Below are 21302 nucleotides of genomic sequence, written 5' to 3' on the forward strand. Positions count from 1 at the left end.
ACTTAATAAAACAGCATGAATTCCTCAGAGAATAGTGTAAATATTGATTGTGGATTAATTATGAGTTAGCAATACAGACTGACTTTGATTAAAAGGAAATGGAAGGTTTAACAAGCCACAAATTAAAGACTGAGGCACCCCTATTAAAAGACTGAGGAGAATATGAATATTACAATGAGCCCAGGATTAAAATTCACAGCTCTTTGAGCACTGAATTACCTTACTTAATAGTTGGTGTACCATCAGGTCCCTTTGGAACCACTGAATTACTTTACTTAATAGTTGGTGTACCATCAGATCCCTTTGGACCACCTTTATGTGTTCCCGCTCCCAATCCCCCCCAACCAAGTGCCTATGGTTTTTTTTTTTTTGATTGTGAAGGCTTGTATGTGGCACCTTCTTTAAAGACCTAAACTTGGGCTACTAAAGCCACTACAGAGAAACAGAAGTGCCAATGACTTTTTTTCTGTACATCTCATTAAGACTTGTAGCCAATGACTGACTGGAGCCAGAGCATGGGAGCTCAGCTTCTGTTATCTCCATAGGATGAACTCTGAGATGTAATTTATTCCAGAACTCCCTTATAGTCCTGCCTCCCCATTCTTCAGTCGGTTTTCCTGGGAACTTTCTTAATTAATCACTTGCTAACAAAATCCTGTCTCAGGGCTTGCTTATGGGCAATGAGATTTAGGATCCATCCATCCATCCATCCATCCATCCATCCATATTTACCTAAGCTTGCTACTTCCCTCTCTCTTCCTTGCCTCCATTCATATACTTCTGTCCCCCATTGCACTCCAACTCAACACGCAACACTTGAAACAGCAGGGTGTACACTCTATTCCATTCTATGTTTCTCTATATTTATGTAACCATGCATACATATACACATATGAGGGGATATTTGTGTTCCAAAATTAGCATCATTTGTACATATATTTCTTTGTATTTTGCTCTTCTTTGTATTTTGCAATATTTAGGTTCCTAATAAAGAAGGAAATTAGCACTTCCAACTAGGAATTCTATTATAAGTTGTCCTTGTTATAAGTTTTTAAAAAAATATTTGCTTGGAAGGAGAAATCACTTTATAGAAGCAAATAGGTAAAATGTACAGTTACAATATGAAGGCATGGTTGGGAAAGGTTTTAATCCTATTAATCATTTCAAACCTCTCTGAAAGGTTTGATATTCTAACACCTTTGATTGGTTGCCTCTACATATGAAAAAATGATGATCTTTATTTAGTTTGTATACAATTCCCATGCTATTGTATAATAATTCTATGTTATATTATATGTCATTGACAATTTCATTGACTAATTATTTCCCTAATTCTTTCTTTTTTTTTTAATTTTTAAAAAATTTTATTTACTTTTGAAGAGAGAGAGATAGTGTGAGCAGGCGAGGGGCAGAGAGAGAGAGAGAGAGAGAGAGAGAGAGAGAATATGAAGCAGGATCCAGGCTCTGAGCTGTCAGCAGAGGCCCCTACACAGGGCTCAAACTTGCAAACTGTGAGATCATGACCTGAGCTAAAGTCAGACGCTTAACCAACGGAGCCACCCAGGCGCCTGCTAATTCTTAAATTAAATTAAATGATTTCTAATACTGATTTCCATCTTTGGGTCTGTTTATAAAATTAATCTCTACAACCCACTAGAAGACTTGATATCTTTCTTCATTTCCATTTTGTAAAAGTGAAGTGTGAGACATAGGAAGATTAATTGACTTTTCTTGGCCATAGGCATAATGAGCATCACAATCAGAACATGAACTAGGAATCCATGGCTTCCACCTCCATGTTTACTACAAGTTTAGTAACTCCATTAGCACTGCATCATTGCCATTTTCTTAAAAAATAGACTCCCTCATCACATTATTTATTCCACCATTAAAACGGGAAAATTATGCCAGCATCTTTCAGAATTTTATTGATTTCTAAAATTTTGATTGGATGATTATGGTTCCCTTTTTACAGAATCTGTATGATTTGTCCTTAATTGGAAATATTACAAGTTATCTTCATCTTACAACATTTGAAACATAAATGACTATAAAATGAGAATTATTTTCTGTGTACAAAATATAGCCTTTATAAAGCATAGAGGGATATTTTCATTCTGAAAAGTTGCTGATATATTTGTGCCCATTGCTTTTTAAATAATGAGAGTTTTTGCATATCTAAAGATCTACTTAATCTAGTAGACAGAAAATATGTTTACTTTGTGACAGCATGCTAGAGGTTGTAACGTTTGAAAGGAGAGCTCAGCAGGATTTCTGAGCACATGCTGGTGTGGCCAATGTGCACAATCTGTAATCCAATTAAAACTCAGTAAATTTCTCTTTTCTTAGACTATGGAGTTACTCATGTGAATTCATCATGATAACGACAGTTTTCATTGACTACATAATGCTGAAATTACTAGACGGTCAAAAATGGGTACAGGCAGGCTACTGAGTTACCTCTCCCTTTTTCAAACATACATTTGCTCAGAATCAATAGAATAGGAAAAGATAGACTTCTATTTCTGTTCTTGACCTATATTTTTTCAAAGGAAATCAAAATTTGTGATGTTCCTTTGCTTCTAGTAATTTACAGAAATGCAAGAAGTTCCTTCTTACTTTAGTATACAACTAGAAATTATATATAATTTTTACATTATTTTTTTTAAATTTAATGTTCCCTTTATCAATATTCCAGAGCAGTATTAGCACAATGAGACATATTAGAATTGTTATGTCCTCTCCTATAATATCTATAGCAACAATATCATAATAGTGAGGAATAAAGGGAAAAACACATAAAGAAAGAAAGTGAATGCAAGAAAGGTAAGGAAGTATATAATTTGGGAAAATATAGTAATTGAGAACAATTTTAAATGACAAAAATGAAAATTAAGATTAAGTTGATTTATAAACCAGATTTATCTGGGCGGCTTCTTAAAAAAGTAAAACAGCTGACCTAAATGTAAAACTCCATTTATCCCTTAAATCATCCTACCCAAATTATAGAGAATTGTAACCGTAAACTCATTGGCAAACAATATAGGCTATACAAACTCCTTCTTTAGGTTCTAGCAATTCCATTTTACTATGTCTTCCAAGTGAATTTTAGAAACAATGTTATGTCAGCTAAACTGTAAGTTGAAGGAGTTATTACCTCTTACTATGTTGGAAAAATCCCTATAGTAAATCATGACAGAGATGAAGATCTTATGTCTTTTAACTTTATCATCTGACATAAAACAAGACAAATTAAGAAAAGTATAAGCACAGTAGTAAACTAGAGTTTTGAAAGACATAGTAGGTATGAGGTTATGTCACAGAACAGGTTTTAAAGTAAAATAATATAACAACATGCTCAATATATACATATATACATATATATGTATATATAGTTTCTTTAGGAAGCTCCAAATAAGACCTACTTTCTCATAGTACTTGATCTCGTAGTCCAGAATGGCTCCATTGGAAAAAGCAGGTGCTTGCCATGATAGGGCAATGCTATTTTGGGATGCCCAGTCCTTCCTTACCACACCTATCAGGGAAGGTGCTGAAAGGAAAGAAAATAACTAAGAATTAATTGGCAGGAATCATTCTCCATCATCTTTTCTTTAATATTTTGTCTTCCAAGGAAAATATAATTCTTGTTGAAGCAGATAGCAATTGTTGATGTCAGATTAATAAGAAAGGCTCAGGATCTACTCTATTTAATCCAAATAAAGTATTAAAATATATTTAGAAGCACTACTAGGGAACATAGGAAAAACTCAAATAGTCCAAGAATAAGAGCCAGAACTCATCATCTTCATCTTTGTTAGAGGAGATTTTTCTTTAAGATGGCTTCGGTTTTAGTCTATGACACGAAGTACAATACATTTGGATCCTGTATTTTATCAAATCTAAATCTACTATAGAAAAATACTCTGAAATTACAAGATCATTTATAGGCTTTTATTTCTCTTCAAGACTTAATACTTTGTAAACTGTTAGTACTTTATAAAACTTTATATTACAAACATCTTATCTTTAGTAACTTATTGCATATCAAAGTGAAAATTATTTCTTTTGCATGGTTTCTGTGACATTTGAATAAAATTGAAACATTTAACTTCTGAAGTTTATTTTCAGAAGTATGTATTTATTCCCCTATATAACATTGTATTAGCAACCCAATCCTAATCTAAGGTAATCTTGCATTTGACTTCCAAGATTTCCCTGGATTTATATATCATAATTTTCTCTAACAAAATACTCATTTTTAAGTATTCTAATTTTTAAAACAATAGGTTTTTGCATAGAAGTTAAATTTCACTCATAAAAAGAAAAATACAAATTGAATATACTGAGGTATCATTTTTCACTAATCAGATTGGCAAAAATCCAAAAATTTGACACCAGGCTCTATTGGCTAGACTTTAGGGAAAAGCACTTTAGTACACTGTCGGTGGTAATGCAAAATAGTACAACTTTTATGAAGGGAAATTTAACAATTTGAGGCAAATTATATGTTCATTTACACTTGGGCTTTTTGGAATCTATCCCAAAAACACACTGAACAAACACAGAGAGACACATTTATAAGATTACTCACTGAGATTTATTTGTAAAGATTGGAAATAATTTAACTGTCCATCAAAAAGGGATGGGTTGAAAACCTATGCTACATCCACCAGAGAATTATGACTATAAATACTCCATATAAAAATGGAGTTTTTTCAGGATATATTTTTAAATAAAAAAAGTAAGGAGGGAAAATGTACAAAAAACAATGTAAGGATAAGCCTAAGAATAAAAAAATAATAACAATAGTCACCCTTAGGGGTGGGAAGCAACAGGATGGACATGATAAGGTTAGAAGATAGAAGTCTCAATATTGCCTTCCCTTGAAGATTTACTTTGGAACTCTGTGAATAGTTAAATGGTTAGAAAGCAAATTATTTAAAAAAGTAATATCCAAAAATTAAAAGAAAAATGAAACCTGTGTATTGAGGCACAGCTTCCAAGAGTAACTACTTAAAGTGACTTAAAACATAGTAACTTAGTGTATATCCCAAAGAGGTAGTTTTAAGGATTAAAAAAATCTGCAAAAATTACTAAACTGTTTTTAGTAATGATATTGCTGTTGGTAGTATTCGTATTGTAAATCTGAATCCTTGTGCGTATGTTGAGGGTTAAAGCAAATGAGTAATATGGTGTTACTGAGGACTAGGTCTGTTTATTTGTTTTTTTTTAACAGGAAATGGAGATACAGATATCAGATCAATGAAGGTACATAAAAACTCTGTAATAGTAAACTCATATTGGAATTATCATTATGAACTCACAATGTCTTTCCAACTCATTTCCAGAAATCTATTCAAATGAACCAATTGCAGGTGAGGATAGAATTTGAAAAAATTGATTCTTTATGATTAAAATAATATATAAAATATATATAATATATATAATATATAATATATATAATATATAAAAATAAAATATACTTTAAATTTGTAAGAAAGGCTCAAGTATTAGGTTTGGTATTTTCTTTCTGAATGTTGCCTTTGCATCGTAAAGATAAAGTATTTCTTAAATTTGTGAGAATGAAAAGTTTGGTTCTCCCAAGGAATTAAGTACTTTAGAAATTATATTAAAACTCTTTCCAGCTTTTCAATGAAAGCATTATTGCACTAAAATGTATTTTTAAAAATGAGTGATGATAATAACAGAAGTCGCTAAAAGGTAGAAGTGTGCTATAAGCTAAAACAGAAGTGGATAGCATGGTAAATAAGAAAAAGTGCTCAGATAATTCATTATTTAAATTGAGTCATATTAGCACTAATAAACTACCATTAATAAATGTCATTAATGCTCTTGAACTGTAGCATAATAGTGTATTAATGGAGTTTTATGGAAAAATTATAACTTTAAGATGAATCATATAAATTAGAAGTTGACTTCTATATAACAATTCATTATAATTTTTATAAATGTCCTTTTCATGTATACAATCTTATGGGTAATTTTCAGTTTAATGTGCAATGTCATAAGTCAATAATATTACCAGTGTACTACATTTTGCCACATAATTATTTAGCACTCAAGGTCAAATGATATAATTCTTGCAAAACTGATAATAAATTCAATTGTGGCAGCATATTAGAATAATTATTGATTAACATACAGGTATTATCTTTTCTATTTCCAATTCCCCACTGTGTAATTAACAGTACATGTACATCACCTAAATTTTATGAGTCCTCTCCTATACTTCTATAAAATAAAGAAAATCTATTCTTTAACTACTCTGGGAAGTACTAATGAATATACTATTTTCTAAGAAATCTAGTTATAAATTCTTCACTTATACATGGACTTCAGTGTCCAAGAACCATATAAACTCTAAAATCTCTTCACTTCTGCTTATCCTCTTTATATGTAAATGTCTATATTTTACATAGTTGCATAACCATGTATTTGAAATCTTATTCCATATTTTCATATAGTCTCCATAATTATTATTTTCATGGAAAAATATTCAATTATGTTTCTACTTTATCAGACAATTCCTCTAGTGTTGAAATTTCCTATATGGTTCTGTTAGAGTTCTCATACTTTATGCACACATTTTTTATTTTGTTATTTTACAGAGAATGGTGCTTTACATGATTTGGATGTTCTGAACCACACTATGTACTAACCTATTGTTTTTGAAAAGAGCTGCGCAATATACACTAGGCACACATTTTAAACAGTTAATGAATTAAAGCAGAGGATGTGGGAAATAATTTATAGGTCAATATACATCCCAAATGCTGCATCTTCTATTTTGTGAGAAGGCTAGCACCATATGGAATTTTATTTTAAAATATGGCATCAATACATGAAACCTCAAGAATTTGTTTTGAATATATTTGACAAATTTGTTTTCTTAATAACCTGAATTTATATAACATCTGAATTTGGCATATTGTGATAACACTGTAGTACCAACAAACATAAAGGGGAAAATACACTTATTCCTCCACATGAGAAAAACTAATTTTAGAACACAGAGGGCAACTATTGATTTTAACTTCTGATTCTAAAAAGTCAGGGAAAGAAATAAATAGTCAGGGAAATAATATCTTCTGGAGTTTGTCAGATCAGAGACTAACTGAAAGACTTGAAGGCTCAAGCAATGTTTCCTGAGTAAAGAATTGTGCATTCAGTATAGTTTTCAGTACAATTGTATTTCTGATATACATCCTTTCTTAAGCCTTCAAAATCTTAGCTTTGACCTTCAAAATAAATGATTGTTGAATAGATTACCACATTTTTGAAAATGGCTTTAATACAACCCTTTTTGATTACTACATTTTCTGAATCTCAAATAGTTTACCAAGAACTACATGGCAAAACAAGAAAAGTACATCGTGGAGTTAGTGAACAAAGGAGATTTTATTCACATTAGGATGAGTGTTATTTTCTGATGCTTACATGGAAATACCTGAAAGAACTGTAAATTATTCTAGGTAATTACTTTGGTCCTAATTAAGATTTAATTGTGTGTGTGTGTGTGTGTGTGTGTGTGTGTGTGCGCGCGCACGTGTGTGTGTGTGTGTGTGTTTAGGTGAAGAAGAGAGAGATGGGGGAGAGCAAGAGCACACTTCTACACTCATGTATTTGTGACAATGGAAATCTTCACAATGAATGTTAAATAGTAGAATCGTAGTACTAGGATAGACCTTGTAAGTCATTTAGTATATTATTTCAGCAATGCAGAAAATTCCTCAACATATTCTTGTTAGCCGATTATCCACTTCTTGCTTCAACAGTTGCTCTAAAGAGTACACTACTTCATAAGGCTGTCCATTTCTGTTTGAAAATCTCTAATTGTTAACAAATTCTCATATGGAGTCATTGTTTTCTTCCTGTAACTTTAACCTAGGTCCTGGTTCTTACCTTTAACATTAATGGAATTAACTCTTCACTTTTGCTCATCTATCATACTTCTTTTTTTTTCTTTCTCTTTTTCCTATCCTTTTCCTTCCTTCCTCTCTTCTTTCTTCATTTCCCTTTTTAGTGCTTTTCTCTCTCTTTTCTTTATTCTTTTCCTTTCTCTTCTTCCCTGTGCTTCTTTCCAGAGAGATGTATGCATGTCTGTGTGTGTGTGGTGGAGGGGGGTATAATCAATGACATAATGAAATGTAAACAACATAATAAGTAAATAACAATGGCATAATAAATAAATAATATACACCAGAAATTGCAAATCAAGAACCAACTTTTAAGACTATGATTTTCCCTTTTTCTTTGCCAATGAACCAACGGGTAGAGTTGCCAAGCAAGAATATGGAGTAGTGTTTCAGTAGATGCTCAGGAAAGAGACATGCTATAATCAATACAATTCTACTTGTGAAGTTTTGTGAATGTGATATTTATCATGTTAATTGACATTTTGAAACTACTTTTGATCGATATCTTGTTTTGGAAATAGTTATTAAATATATTATGCTTTATACAACATAATATATCTTAACAGTATCTGCCTCATATGCTTTTATTTTGATGTCTTTCTTATAATCAGAGTTTAATAGCAATCTATATTGTTACCTACTTTCCCCATGTGGTTGAAATCTGGTTCTGAGTTTGAAATATACATGAAATACACAGCAGAATCGATGCTTTATTTTCTTTCTAGTGTCTAGCTTTGTCCTGTACCTGGGAATAACATGGTATGCTAAGCCGTATGACAGCTGTGATAGGATGAATAATGGCTCACAAATAGATTCACATCTAATCCCCAGAACCTGTGAATTTCCTCCCTGGCAAAAGAGACTTTGCAGTTTTGATTAAGCTAAGGATTTTGAGATGGAAAGATTATCCTGAATTACCCAGGTGGGCCTGATGTAATCACAAGTGCCAAAAGAGGGAGGCAGGAGGCGACTTGTCTACAGAAGGAAGGCTCTGAGCCAAAGAATGAAGGCAACCTGTAGAAAGTAGAAGAGGGAAGGAATGAATTCTCCTTGGAGCCTCCAGAAGGAACCAGCCCTCCTGACACCCCTGTTTTTATACCTATAAGACTCATGTTGGACTTCTGATGTCCAGAACTATAAGATAATAAATATGTGTTGTTCCTGAAACAGTAAATTTGTGGTAATTTGTTACAATGGTAACAGGAAAATTACAACACTTTAACTGGTTTATCTTTAAAGACCTTAATTTGGGATAGATACATTTATGGTTCTGTAGGGAAAGTGGGTAGGTTTTAAAAAAAACCGAGTTTCTAAAAAAATTAAAACAAAACAAAAAAGTTCTAAAGCAGTGATAAAAAGCATCTATTTGTTTAATTACCTAATTCATTTGATAATTTACAACCTTAAAAAAGTATTCAATCTGTTTCTTTTAAACATATTTTGAAAAATGTTGGATACTCTCATCCTAAAGACTTTCCTTATTTAACCTATAGTCTGTCAGGTTTCTCACTTCTCTGCCTTTCTTATTAAAAAAGGGAGAGGTTTTCTTCTTCCTGATTATACCACCTTAAGCTATTGGTGATATTGGACTACTTTTTTTTCCCAGTTTTTCCTCCAGGTTAATGTTGTTCTGTATTTTAAAAAAGCCCTTAGCTCTGAATTTCAAGTCTTTTCCAAAGAAACACTAACATCATATAACACAAAGCTTGGTCACTCTATTTCTTCCTACCATATCAATATGATGCTGGTAGGTAGCTTGACAAGACAAGTGAAAAATTGTGGAAATATTTGCACTGAAAACTCTCACCACCTGTGGAGGCCGCAGTGAAAAATCACTTTTTAAATAATAAGTTAAAATGGTACAGCACTGTCAGCACTTAATTACAGAGAGTAAAACCTGAAGCATTATCTTTAAAGTTCTTTTCAGCATAATCTGTGCCTTTTTAATTTCTATTTTATTAGTCTATGACTTGCTGATTTAATGCGTTCACTGTTAAGCTTGTCTTTAGGCTGCTGTTTATAGTAATTTATACCACATACCTCTCATGACTATTATATCATTCCAGAGGCATTTAAGAAATTGTTTATATGACAGATGCTATAAAATGCAGTTTCTTTGAAATATAAAGACAAAAAAAAGTATTCCCAAATTAGAACAGCCTGAGATTCTGCTGACCTTATTATTACCTGTCAATTTTTAGCAAAAAGATCTGTGTTGTGCCAGTATTTTCTAAGCATTTAACATATGCTATTCACCAGTATCTCAGAAAGTTGCCCTTTCTAGAAGGCCAAAATCAAGAATGTGTCCTTTCTCGGCTTAACTTCAAACAATTTCCTTATTCATGGCATCCATTGTATTAAAATCAAGAATATTGGTTTCTAGTAATTTTTCTAGGTAAAAATACAATTATTTGAACTGTACGATTATAAAAATTATATATGAAAATTATATAAATAGATTAAACATATTATATTTAAATATGGGTTATAACTCCTGGGCCTCAGCTGATTCATGAAAAATTTGTTCCACATACAGGGAAAAAGATGAGCCCATTTAAATAACATCAAAAAAAGGAAAAAATGAGCAGGAAAGTCATTTATACATAAACAACTAAAATAATTTTAACTAGTACTGTGGAAAGGAGGCACCTAAGTGATAAAATTTGCAAAAACATAAATCTTTAATATAATATAATGAATTGGGGCTTCTGGGTGGCTCAGTCGGTTGAGCTTCCAACTCTTGATTTTGGCTCAGGTCGTGATCTTGCAGTTTGTGGGTTCAAGCCCCACATCCAGCACTGTACTGACAGCGTGGAGTCTGGAATCTTCTCTCTCCCTCTGTCTCTGCCCATCCCTCATTCTCTATCTCTCTCTCAAAATAAATAAATAAGCTTGAAAACATAAAATAATATAGTGAATGGAAAAAGTTTTACAAATTTTATTGCTACATTAAAAAAAAGTTTGGACACTTGAAAGAACTCCATACAATATATTTTAATGAAGCTGTTTTAAAACTGATGTATATACACAGGCATGGGAAAATAAGTGTCATACTTAACGTGAAAAAAACAAGTCGTAAATCAACATTCATACTGTGATTTAAAAAAAAATCTAGGGGCCCCTGGTGGCCCAGTTTCTTAAGTGTCCAACTTTGGCTCAGGTCATGATCTTGTGGTTCAGGAGTTCGAGCCCCGTGTCGGGCTCTGTGCCGACAGCTCAGAGCCTGGAGCCTGTTTCAGATTCTGTGTCTCCAGAGACTCTCTCTGCCCTTCCTCTGCTCACACTCTGTCTCTCTCTCCTTCAAAAATAAATAAACATAAAAAAGTATTCAAAACACTCTAAATACTAGATACCCCCAAATTGTTAACTAAATTATATAACTATTATATAACCAAATTGTATAACTCTCAAGACTATATTGGAAGATTTGGGAATGGATGATGAGATAAATGATGACCTAGTTTCCCTACTAAATATTAGTTCAGCAATATTTATAAAAAGGTCATTCAGAGATGACCCTCCTTTTGAGGATGATGAGAACAAAGAAAAGCAAGTAGATGATTTACCTGTTTGGGACTAAGAATCCCTGAAAGTTAACCAAGGAACACTTTTTGAACTTACTCTGGCTGCAAAATACTTAGACATCAAAGGTTTCTTGATGTTACATCCAATACTGTTGCCAATATGATCGAGAGGAAAACGAGGAGATCTGCAAGAACTTCAATACTAAAACGAACTTTATTAAAGAAGAGGAAGCCCATGTATGCAAACAGAACCAGCAGTATGAAGAGAAGTGAAATGTTGTGCCTGATGCTAACACTGTAAGGACTGCTCTAAACACTAGTTTAACTATTCTATTTAAAACTGTTAACATTGGGGTGCCTGAGTGGCTCAGTTAGTTGAGTGTTGGACTTCAACTCAGGTTATGATCTCATGGTCCGTGAGTTCAAACCCCACGTGGGGCTCTGTGCTGACAGCTCAGAGCCTGGAGCTTGCTTCAGATTCTCTCTCTCTCTCTCTCTCTCTCTCTCTCTCTGCCCTTCCCCTCATCACACTCTAGAGTCTCTCAACAATGAATAAATGCTAAAAAAATTTAAACTATTATCATTAGACAAATAGTAGACAAATGCAGCAGCAAATCAATTATATTAGCAGAATACTATTGCCATTGCATGCATAGTTTGAGTACAGATTCTAAACCTATGGCTGAGTTTCTTCTAGACCAAAAGTTTTTATTTTTTTGCTCTGAATAAAACTGAACCCTGGGATATCTATTAAAAATATAATGAATATATATGCATATATATGCATAATATATGTATATATGCATATATACATTTTAAAATGGAATCACATCAAGCTATTAATAGTGGTTTCTCATGCTAGCCTAGGAAAACTAGATGTAACAAGAGAATAACAGAAGTGAATCTAACAATTGACCAGTTACTGATTTTTAAATTATATTAACAAATTATGTTATCTGTACCTTTTGAAACTACTTTAAAAGGAATACGATTTTATTTTTAAAAACCTAACTAATCTTTGTCATCTCATAGCTAACGTGACATTCTGAAATTGTTTTCAAAAATATAATTGAAGAGTTAATAAATTTCAGAAACTTAAACCTAAATGTTAACAGACTTATAAGCTATGACCATAAAGTAATACATGTGGCTTATGGAGGAGTCATTTAATTATAATCTTTCCCTGTATTTTTGTCATCCTTGAATTTATATGATGATACAAAATTGCAGAGGAAGCTAGATGGAAGAACACTGGATTCAAAAGTATTTTAACCCAAGAAGCTTTATGAAAATTAGTTTTATAAATGTTATGGATTTGCTTATTGGATGTCTTAAGAAGGAAAAAAAATCTTTTTCTGTGCTGTTGTCACCTAAAGTGCATAAACAGACAAGACAGTTTTAGTTCCATTTTGGGGCTTTGAAATGACCCATGGATGACCTGGGGAATTTTAGAAGAAAGATTCACATTTAAGGAATGGTTCATAATATAAGATAAAATCACAGCAATTACCATTCTTCCTCTTCAGATAGAACTATGAACTAGCTGAAGACTTCTTTAATCACTTTGGATGCAATTGATTTTGATGTCTGAACTCCTAAAACGTTTACTATCTATTCCTCATGACATCTAACAATTGACTGCCTTTATCATAAGCTCTTGATATTCCTCTTTATAGAGTATATAATAATATATTAAAATTTTTAAGTGTTTATTTATGAGAGAGAGAGAAACAGAGTGCAAGCAGGGGAGGGGCAGAGAGAGAGGGAGACACAGAATCCCTCTGTGTCATCTGTGTCTCTGAGATGTCATCACAGAGACCAATGCAGGGTTGGAACTCATGGACTGTTGAGATCCTGACCTGAGCCAAAGTCGGAAGCTTAACTGACTGAGACACCGAGGCATCCCTATAATGATATATTGTACTTCACTTTTTAACTTCCTGTGCGCTTCAGATATATCATCTAATATACATTTTAACTTTGTAGGTACAGTTATTTTCATTTTAAAGATGAGGACATAGGATCAAACAGAAGCAACTTGCAGTTACATAAGAGGTAGGAAGTGGACTCTAGGCTAAGTCTGGTACTTATGGACTGTACCCCAGTGATTGTGGCATTTCAGGATCTGAACCTTCCATAGGACCTACTACAGTGCCACACAAACACATCAGGTAACTTTTATGTGAATCTCTTTTATTCAAAACTTGTTTAAATCTTGTTTCAAACCTTATCAGATAATTGTCCCGTCCATGGGGTTTTTGTTCTATAAATCCTCTATGGTACCATAGGAGCAATGGTCAATTGAGTCATATACTCCATGTATATGACATCATTTTATGAGATTAGATTAATATAAGAAAAAAATAATCTATAATATAGCATAATAACATATAATATTAATACCAGAAAATAAGTAATGAGGCAAAGTGATAGGAATTTGAACATGCTGTATCAATCAAAATGGATATGCTATAATTTAATATGTATAATATTAAAATCCATCTTGGATTAGTTTATTGAATTTTCAATATTTTCCATTATTTAACTGTCTCATTTGAAAAAAAAAGTATTTGGATTGAGGAATAATAGGAAAACCAAAAATACGCTGAGTTATTTGATTATTAATTGAGAGTGTTCCTTTTCACTAATTCTAAAGGCATTTTTCCCCATCCCTGTACCTGCTCCACCCCATGAGCTGTGCTCTCACTTTCCCTAGCCACAGTTTAACACATCTCAGTCCGTAAAATTCTGCTGGATTCTGTAGATTTTGTAGGCTATAGCCCTTAGATTCTCTGTTTTCTATAAAACCTAGATGTAAAATATTTAAAAAGCTGTGTTTGGGGATTTTTTTCTTTATTACTTTTTGGAAGTGAGAGCTATTCACAACTGTGTGTGTGTGCGCGCATATGTGTGTGTGTTTCCAGAAGATATATAAAGGGAGAAAGTACTCATACCGCTGGCCACTTGAGGGAATGTTGAATGATCCTGTCACAACTGATTCAGGAGGACGCAAGTGTATTCCTGCCAAGTCATCCGAAATGGGACTGTAAAACTGCTTTTGTTCTCTCATTAAAGAAATAATGCGATGCAACAGCAGATTCATTGGCATTGTTTCTGGTTGAAGCCGAGAGGAATAAATCTTGATTCTTCCTTGATGGAGGTAGTCTTTGTGTAGGACAAGTAGCCAGGTGCTCCCACAGCTGCTCTGAAACATTCATGGCTTCCTGAGGATATGGGTGATTTTGTTCTCATCATTGATCAAATAGCAGAGTAAATCACTGACGTAAAATAACACCTGGCTGAGCTCTGTGTTTTCCTCTCATTTTCTCTAGTTAGTAATTGTTGTTTACAAATCACTGACTGCATGAGGATGAAAAGCCTGTGTATTCTCATACTGGCTGCTAGCTCATAATTTCCACTTCATGTTCTTTCTCCCAGTACCTTCAAAGGCACTCAGTGCATATTATACTTTATCCCCTTGATTTTTGTGATTACTTTGTTAACAAACCAAATGCCATTGTTCCATATGTATTACAGAAGTTAACAGTATTACAAAGATTTTATTTATTTATTTATTTAGATTTTTTGAGAGGGCAGGGAAAGAGACAGAGAGACAGAGAGAGAGAGAGACAGACAGAGAGAGAGAGAGAGAGAGAGAGAGAGAGAGAGAGAATATCTCAAGCAGGCTCCTCAGCCAGTGTGGAGCTCAATGTGGGGCTTGATCCCATGATGGTGAGATCCTGACCTGAGTCAGATGTTTAACCAACTGAGCCACTTAGGTGCCCTGCAAAGATTTTTAAAACTAAAAAGAATTGATTATTATTCATAACAAATGCTGTAAATCTTTGCACATTTTTATACTTCATTTGAAATGTAATATGGTATGCTAAATAATCTTGCTTTTTTTCCCCCTAAATTCTATTTATAGGGAAGAAAAGTATGCCAATGAAAATAAGTTTTATTTTAGTCTATACATTTCCAAGGTGGGTTTATGAAACCAACTAGTATTTGTTTTCTTAGCATTAACTTATAATTAATGGTACAGTATACATGAAATATACATAAAATGTAACATTAATTTCAAAAATTAAATACTGAAATTCAGCAACATATAATTTCTGAATATTTAAATTATATTAGGTGTCAGCAAAATGTTAGGAAACAAAATAGGAAGATCAACGTTGAAATGCTGACATTCAGCAGGAATTCACTATCATGGCTGTTATCAACGGTTTACAGTGAATGGTCTCCTATCTGGTTAATTCCTATACCATATTTTAAAGTATTTTGAGTGTTACCCTGAAAGTATATACTATTATATAAAAATTTTAGAATATGTCACTTACTATAATTCTTATGATCTTCTGCCTTGACTTCAATTTCAACTGATAGGTTTTTTTTTTGATTGATGTATATTAATTTGTGTACATTTCTATTTGATTTGTATTTGTAGACTTCAGCTACATAATTTTGAGTGCTTCTTAGGGAAACCAAATCTTTGCTCAAAGAGAAGTAACCTGTCAGGCAAAAATTGTCCTATATCATAAATCCCCAAAGAAACAACCCTTGCTTGCTGGACAATTTTTCCTTAGATATTCACAATGATGTTTCCTTGCCTGAAGCTGTGTTTCAGAAAAACCTAAGAATAATTTGCTCAGATTACTTTCCTTACTTCAGTCAACATCTCCTCACATTTTAGGCTGTTCTATTTCCCTCAACACTTCATAGAGTAGTCCTCCCTTATCCATGGTTTCACTTTCCATGGTTTCAGTTAACTGTGGTCAACTGTGGTCCAGAAACAGATGATCCTCGTGTCATCAAAAGGTCAATAGTAACTTAACCCTACATCACAATGCCTATGTCATTCTCCTCATTTCATCTCATCGCATGGCCATTTTATCATCTCACATCATCACTTAAAGAAGGATAAATATAGTACAATAAGATATTTGAGAGAGAGCACACATTCACAAAACTTTTGTTACAGTATATTGTTATAACTCTTCTATTTTATTATAGTCATTAATATCTTATTATGCCTAACTTATAAATTAAATTTTATCACAAGTACATATGTGTAGGAAAAAAGACAGAGTACGTAGGGTTTGGTACTACCTGCGATTGCAGGCAGTGTATCAACAGCGCATAAGGTTTCCTTTTTCTCCACATGCTTGCCAACATTTGTTATTTTGTGGGTTTTGATTTTAGCCATTCTGATAAGTGTGAGGTGATATCTCATTGTGGCTTTGATTTTCATTTTTCTGATGATTAGTGATGTTGAGCATCTTTTCATGTGTCTATTGGTCATCTGTATGTCTTCTTTGGAAAAATGTCTATTCAGATCTTTCGCCCATTTTTATTGTGATTTTGTTTTTGGTGTTGAGGTGTATAAGTTATATATTTTTATATATTTTATATATTTTGCAAATTACCCTTAACAGATATATCATTTGTAAATATCTTCTCCCATTCCATAGGTTGCCTTTTTGTTTTGTCGATGGTTTCCTTTGCTACGTAAAACCTTTTATTTTGGTGTGTCTGGTTTAATTTTGCTTTTGTTTCTCTTGCCTTGAGGAGTCATGTCTAGAAAAATGTTGCTATAGCTGATGTCAAAAAAATTACTGCCTATGTTTTCTTCTAGGAGTTTTATGGTTTCAGGTGTCACATTTAGGAGACCACCAGAATCACCAGAGAGAAATTAGCACCAGAATAAGAAATTACCTAAACAGATATTGTTACCAAACTATCCTATCTCTCATCTATTCTAAGAGCCCATTTATCTTTTTAAAAAATAATTTGTTTTCCCATAAATTCACTTAACTCCCTCCCCTTCCTGTTAAGATGTGTTATAAGTCCCAAATTCTGACCATCTCCTTGAGACATATTTTTCTTTGAACTCCTATGTATGTGCATAACTAAAATTTGTCTTTTCTCTTTGTAATCTGCCTTTTGTCAATTTTATGTGTAGGCTCCAAACAATAAACAAAAGAGGGTAGAGAAAAAGATTTTCCTCCCCGAGAGTTTCAACATAATGGGCATGGTTCAAAGCTAGTGGTATAACTGTGGATGGTATTGTTGGCTTAAAAGTTTCACATGAGAGCCTGACTGAAATGATTACACATATCAATGTGCCATTTTTATGGTAATGTATAAGGGAAGTTTAGATAAGGGGATATTTGCAAGGAATTAGAGGAAACAACTCCACAGGGCACACAGTTTAGGAAGCAAAGATCTATAGACAGTAGTTCTTTGAAATAAACCTGGGTCCAAATTTCTCACCTCTTTTTTTTACGATTAGTCCCTTTTGGTTTTTCCCACCTAGGTACATACATGTCTCTTACTATAGACTCTTTTTGTTATGGAAGGGGTGCCTGGGTGGTTCAGTCAGTTGAGTGTCTGACTTCAGCTCAGGTCATGATCTTGTGGTTTCTGAGTTCGAGCCCCTCATCGGGCTCTGTGCTGACAGTTCAGAGCCTGGAGCCTGCTTCGGATTCTGTGTCTCCCCCTCTCTCTCACCCTCCCCTGCTTGTGCTCTCTCTCTCAAGAATAAATAAAAACTTAAAAAAAATTTTATAATACCTTTTTGTTATGAGAGTATATTTAAATAGTTATAGCTAGAATTATTAGGATATAGGCAATCTTGATATGCATCTAATGTTGGAATTTTGGAAGAAAGCCTATGGCTTCACAACCAAATCAGTAGTGACTTAGTCCACACGTGACTTTTTCAAGTGCCTGTGTTGAGCCTACATACAGTCATTCAGATAAGACCCTTAATGATAATCCTTAAAAATCCCTCTTGGTTCTTATGTGTAATTACCTCCACATCAAGAGAAGCCAATTTTTATGATGATGTAAGAGATAATGCTACATTTTGATAAGATTGAGAAATATATGGTGGCTGAAACCAGCTCTCATCAGCTTGCCAGAATCTATTTGCCTTTCTTTTTGTTATTCAACATTCAAACACTGCAAATCAGCCCCAATCAATTCTTTTCTTTTTTTCTCTTTCTTTCTTTCTTTCTTTCTCTCCTTCTCCTTCCTTCCTTCCTTCCTTCCTTCCTTCCTTCCTTCCTTCCTTCCCACCCCCACCCCCACTCTCTCTCTCCCTTCCTTCCTTCCCTTTCTTTCCTACCTTTCCTTCCTTCTTGCTCTGGAGAGCCAGATTTAAACACCGGCATATTACTGGTCATAACTCAGCTTTACCAAACTTAGGGTGGTTGTTTAACATTGTTCTTCAAAATGTTAACAGATGTGCCGTGAAGAAAGTATCTTACCTTCAAAAAATTTGGAATATGCTAGATTAAATAAATTAAATACATTACTGTAAATATCCAAAAAAGAGAGAGAGAGAGAGAAAATAGTGTGATACTTCTCTCTTTCGTGTTATCTAAAATGAAAAACTTTTAGTGGCACCATGTCCATAAAATATCAGAATGCTGGAATACTATTTTTGTAAATAATATTAGCCTAACCTTTGAATAGGCTATTCTGTTGTCTCTGGCTCAAGAATTTGTATTCATTACTGGCCTGTTGCTGGCACATGTCAGAAAGATTGTAAAATGTCTTAAGCTTCTGACGCAAAACTAAGTTTCCTCTTAAATGATATATCCTAGTAGCCACTGGAAAGCCACAGCTACAAATGAATAGGGATGGAGAGAATCAGGAGAGTCTTAGCACAGGCTCTCATGATAAGTGAGGTAATTACATAGTGCTGTGATTAAAAACATGGGCTTTGGAGCCAGCCTGCTTGGCTTTGAATCTCAGCTCTGCTACTCACTGGTCATATGACTGATCAATTTACTTAACGTCTCTGTTTCCTCATTTTTTTTCTTTTAAAAATTGGAAATAATATCCACCATGGAGGGTTGTTGCTAGGATTACATATATTATTTTCCTTAAAGCACTTAAAATAATTCCTGACACATTGCAAGAACTGAAAACTGTGTATTATTGTTGTAGACAAAAGAAAAGAAAATTGATTAATTTTATTAATAAAGCCTATAAATAATTTTGCAATAGTTAATATCATAGATTTAGGAAAACTTTATATATCCCACATGCTAAAACACTATGTAGGAAACAACTTGTTTCTTCATGTATGAGAGAGTTTTAGCAAACATCTTCCAAAGGATACTTATTAAATGTGAACGTGTTGGGGCGCCTGTGTGGCTCAGGCGGTTACATGTCTGACTTAGGCTCAGGTCATGATCTCATGGTTTGTGAGTTTGAGCCCCGTGTTGAACTCTGTGCTGATAGCTCAGAGCCTGGAGCCTGCTTTAGATTCTCTGTGTCCTTCTCTCTCTGTCCCTCCCCCGCTCTCTCTCTCTCTCTCTCTCTCTCAAAAATAAATAAACATTAAAAATATAATGTATCAATGGTGTCCTATGACCACAAAATTAATGTGGCAACTTCCTTTGGATCAGATAATACCTTATTTGCTATGGGTGTGGTGGAGTAGATGGTTGTTTTAGCAAACTTTTAAATATTCAGGACATGCGTATGTGACTTTTTACTTAATTGCTACTAATTTCTGAATATATTAGTACAAAACAAAACTGTCACTTCAAAGAATACAAAAACTAAAGACAAAAGCACAAATACTACAATTGAAACTAGATTGAATCTATAGGACGTGGTTGAAAACAATCCAATTCATGTTTCCTTGTTTATTTTGTTCTCATGTTAATAAAAACTATAGTATATTTGACAGATTTTATCCCCATAAATTTTTTTTTTGGTACATAACTCAGTTGTTGATCCAACTTTGTATAAACCATCAGGTGGTTGTATGACTAGCACAGATCACTAAAGTTAAAAATGCTTTAGTTATTTGAAAGAGCACATCAATTGAGCACTACTGTGTTTCCCCAAGTCAGGGTGGATCCTAATTGCTTTGACAAATTTCCTGCTGGGAAATTGATCTTCAAAGATTTCTTAATGCCTTTTTTAACCCATTTACTTCATTTTAAAACTTCAAAGTGTCCCTTTCTATTAATTATCACATATACTAGAAAACACAAAGAACAAATGCTATGTTTTATTCATCTAAGCAGGGCATCTAAACACTAAGTTACAGCAAAGATTGGAACTTATTGAAGCAAAGGTCATCTTCTGTCAAACAAAACCATAAGAGGCTTTTCTTTTAGTAGAGAATTCATGAATATTTTATCTGAACATTTCCATGAACTTGCTGTAAAAGCTATGTTTCTTGGCATTTACTGAGGATGTCAAAATCAGTTACTGTAACTTAAATATTTTGCTAAGATGCTTATCAGACCCTCATTTAAAACATGCTTATTATCCATACAATTGTTCATCTAAAATAAATATTTCTAGTTAATATTATAGACTTTTATATTATATAAAATCAAATTCTTCTTTTCTTGTATTTGTACATAGATATCATTTTTGTTTTAATATAAATTTGAGAGTCTACTAGAGAAATAAAATAAAACAATAAGTGAATTAATTCTCTTTATCTAAATGAAACAAAATTTCTCTATAAATGCTTCCAATGGTTAAGCTAGTGTTGAGCAGTCTCTTGGACCCCATATGGTGAAGGGATCTTAAACTGGTCAACCAAGAATATAATCATAGCTCATAACCTACTAAAATTTATTTAATTAGGCATGATTATTTGATGTGCTAGAATACTTCTAACATTTCTAAGTCTTAACAAAATGTTGCATTTGCATATAATATACACATCAGCAAAACCTCTAACCCTGATAGCATTCTCACTTTCTGAAAAACGGAAAACATTTTTGAGTATTCACAATTGTTCTCGTGAAGAAAACACAGAGATTGAGTGAATGCAGGATGTTTGTCTCTTGAACTT

At 33.3% G+C, this 21302-nt stretch overlaps 1 protein-coding gene across 2 annotated transcripts in view; it reads right to left on the minus strand.

Moving 5' to 3' along the window:
- The window catches only part of EPHA6 (EPH receptor A6), an 880333-nt gene that overhangs the window by 327926 nt on the left and 531105 nt on the right, over positions 1–21302 (minus strand). For both annotated transcript variants that reach the window (XM_047875260.1, XM_047875259.1), the window contains exon 6: positions 3426–3550. In XM_047875260.1, coding sequence (XP_047731216.1) covers positions 3426–3550 — 125 coding nt within the window. The remainder of the gene's footprint in view (positions 1–3425; positions 3551–21302) is intronic.

This window comes from Prionailurus viverrinus, chromosome C2, assembly GCF_022837055.1.
Source record: "Prionailurus viverrinus isolate Anna chromosome C2, UM_Priviv_1.0, whole genome shotgun sequence".
In the NCBI taxonomy this organism is placed as follows: domain Eukaryota; kingdom Metazoa; phylum Chordata; class Mammalia; order Carnivora; family Felidae; genus Prionailurus; species Prionailurus viverrinus.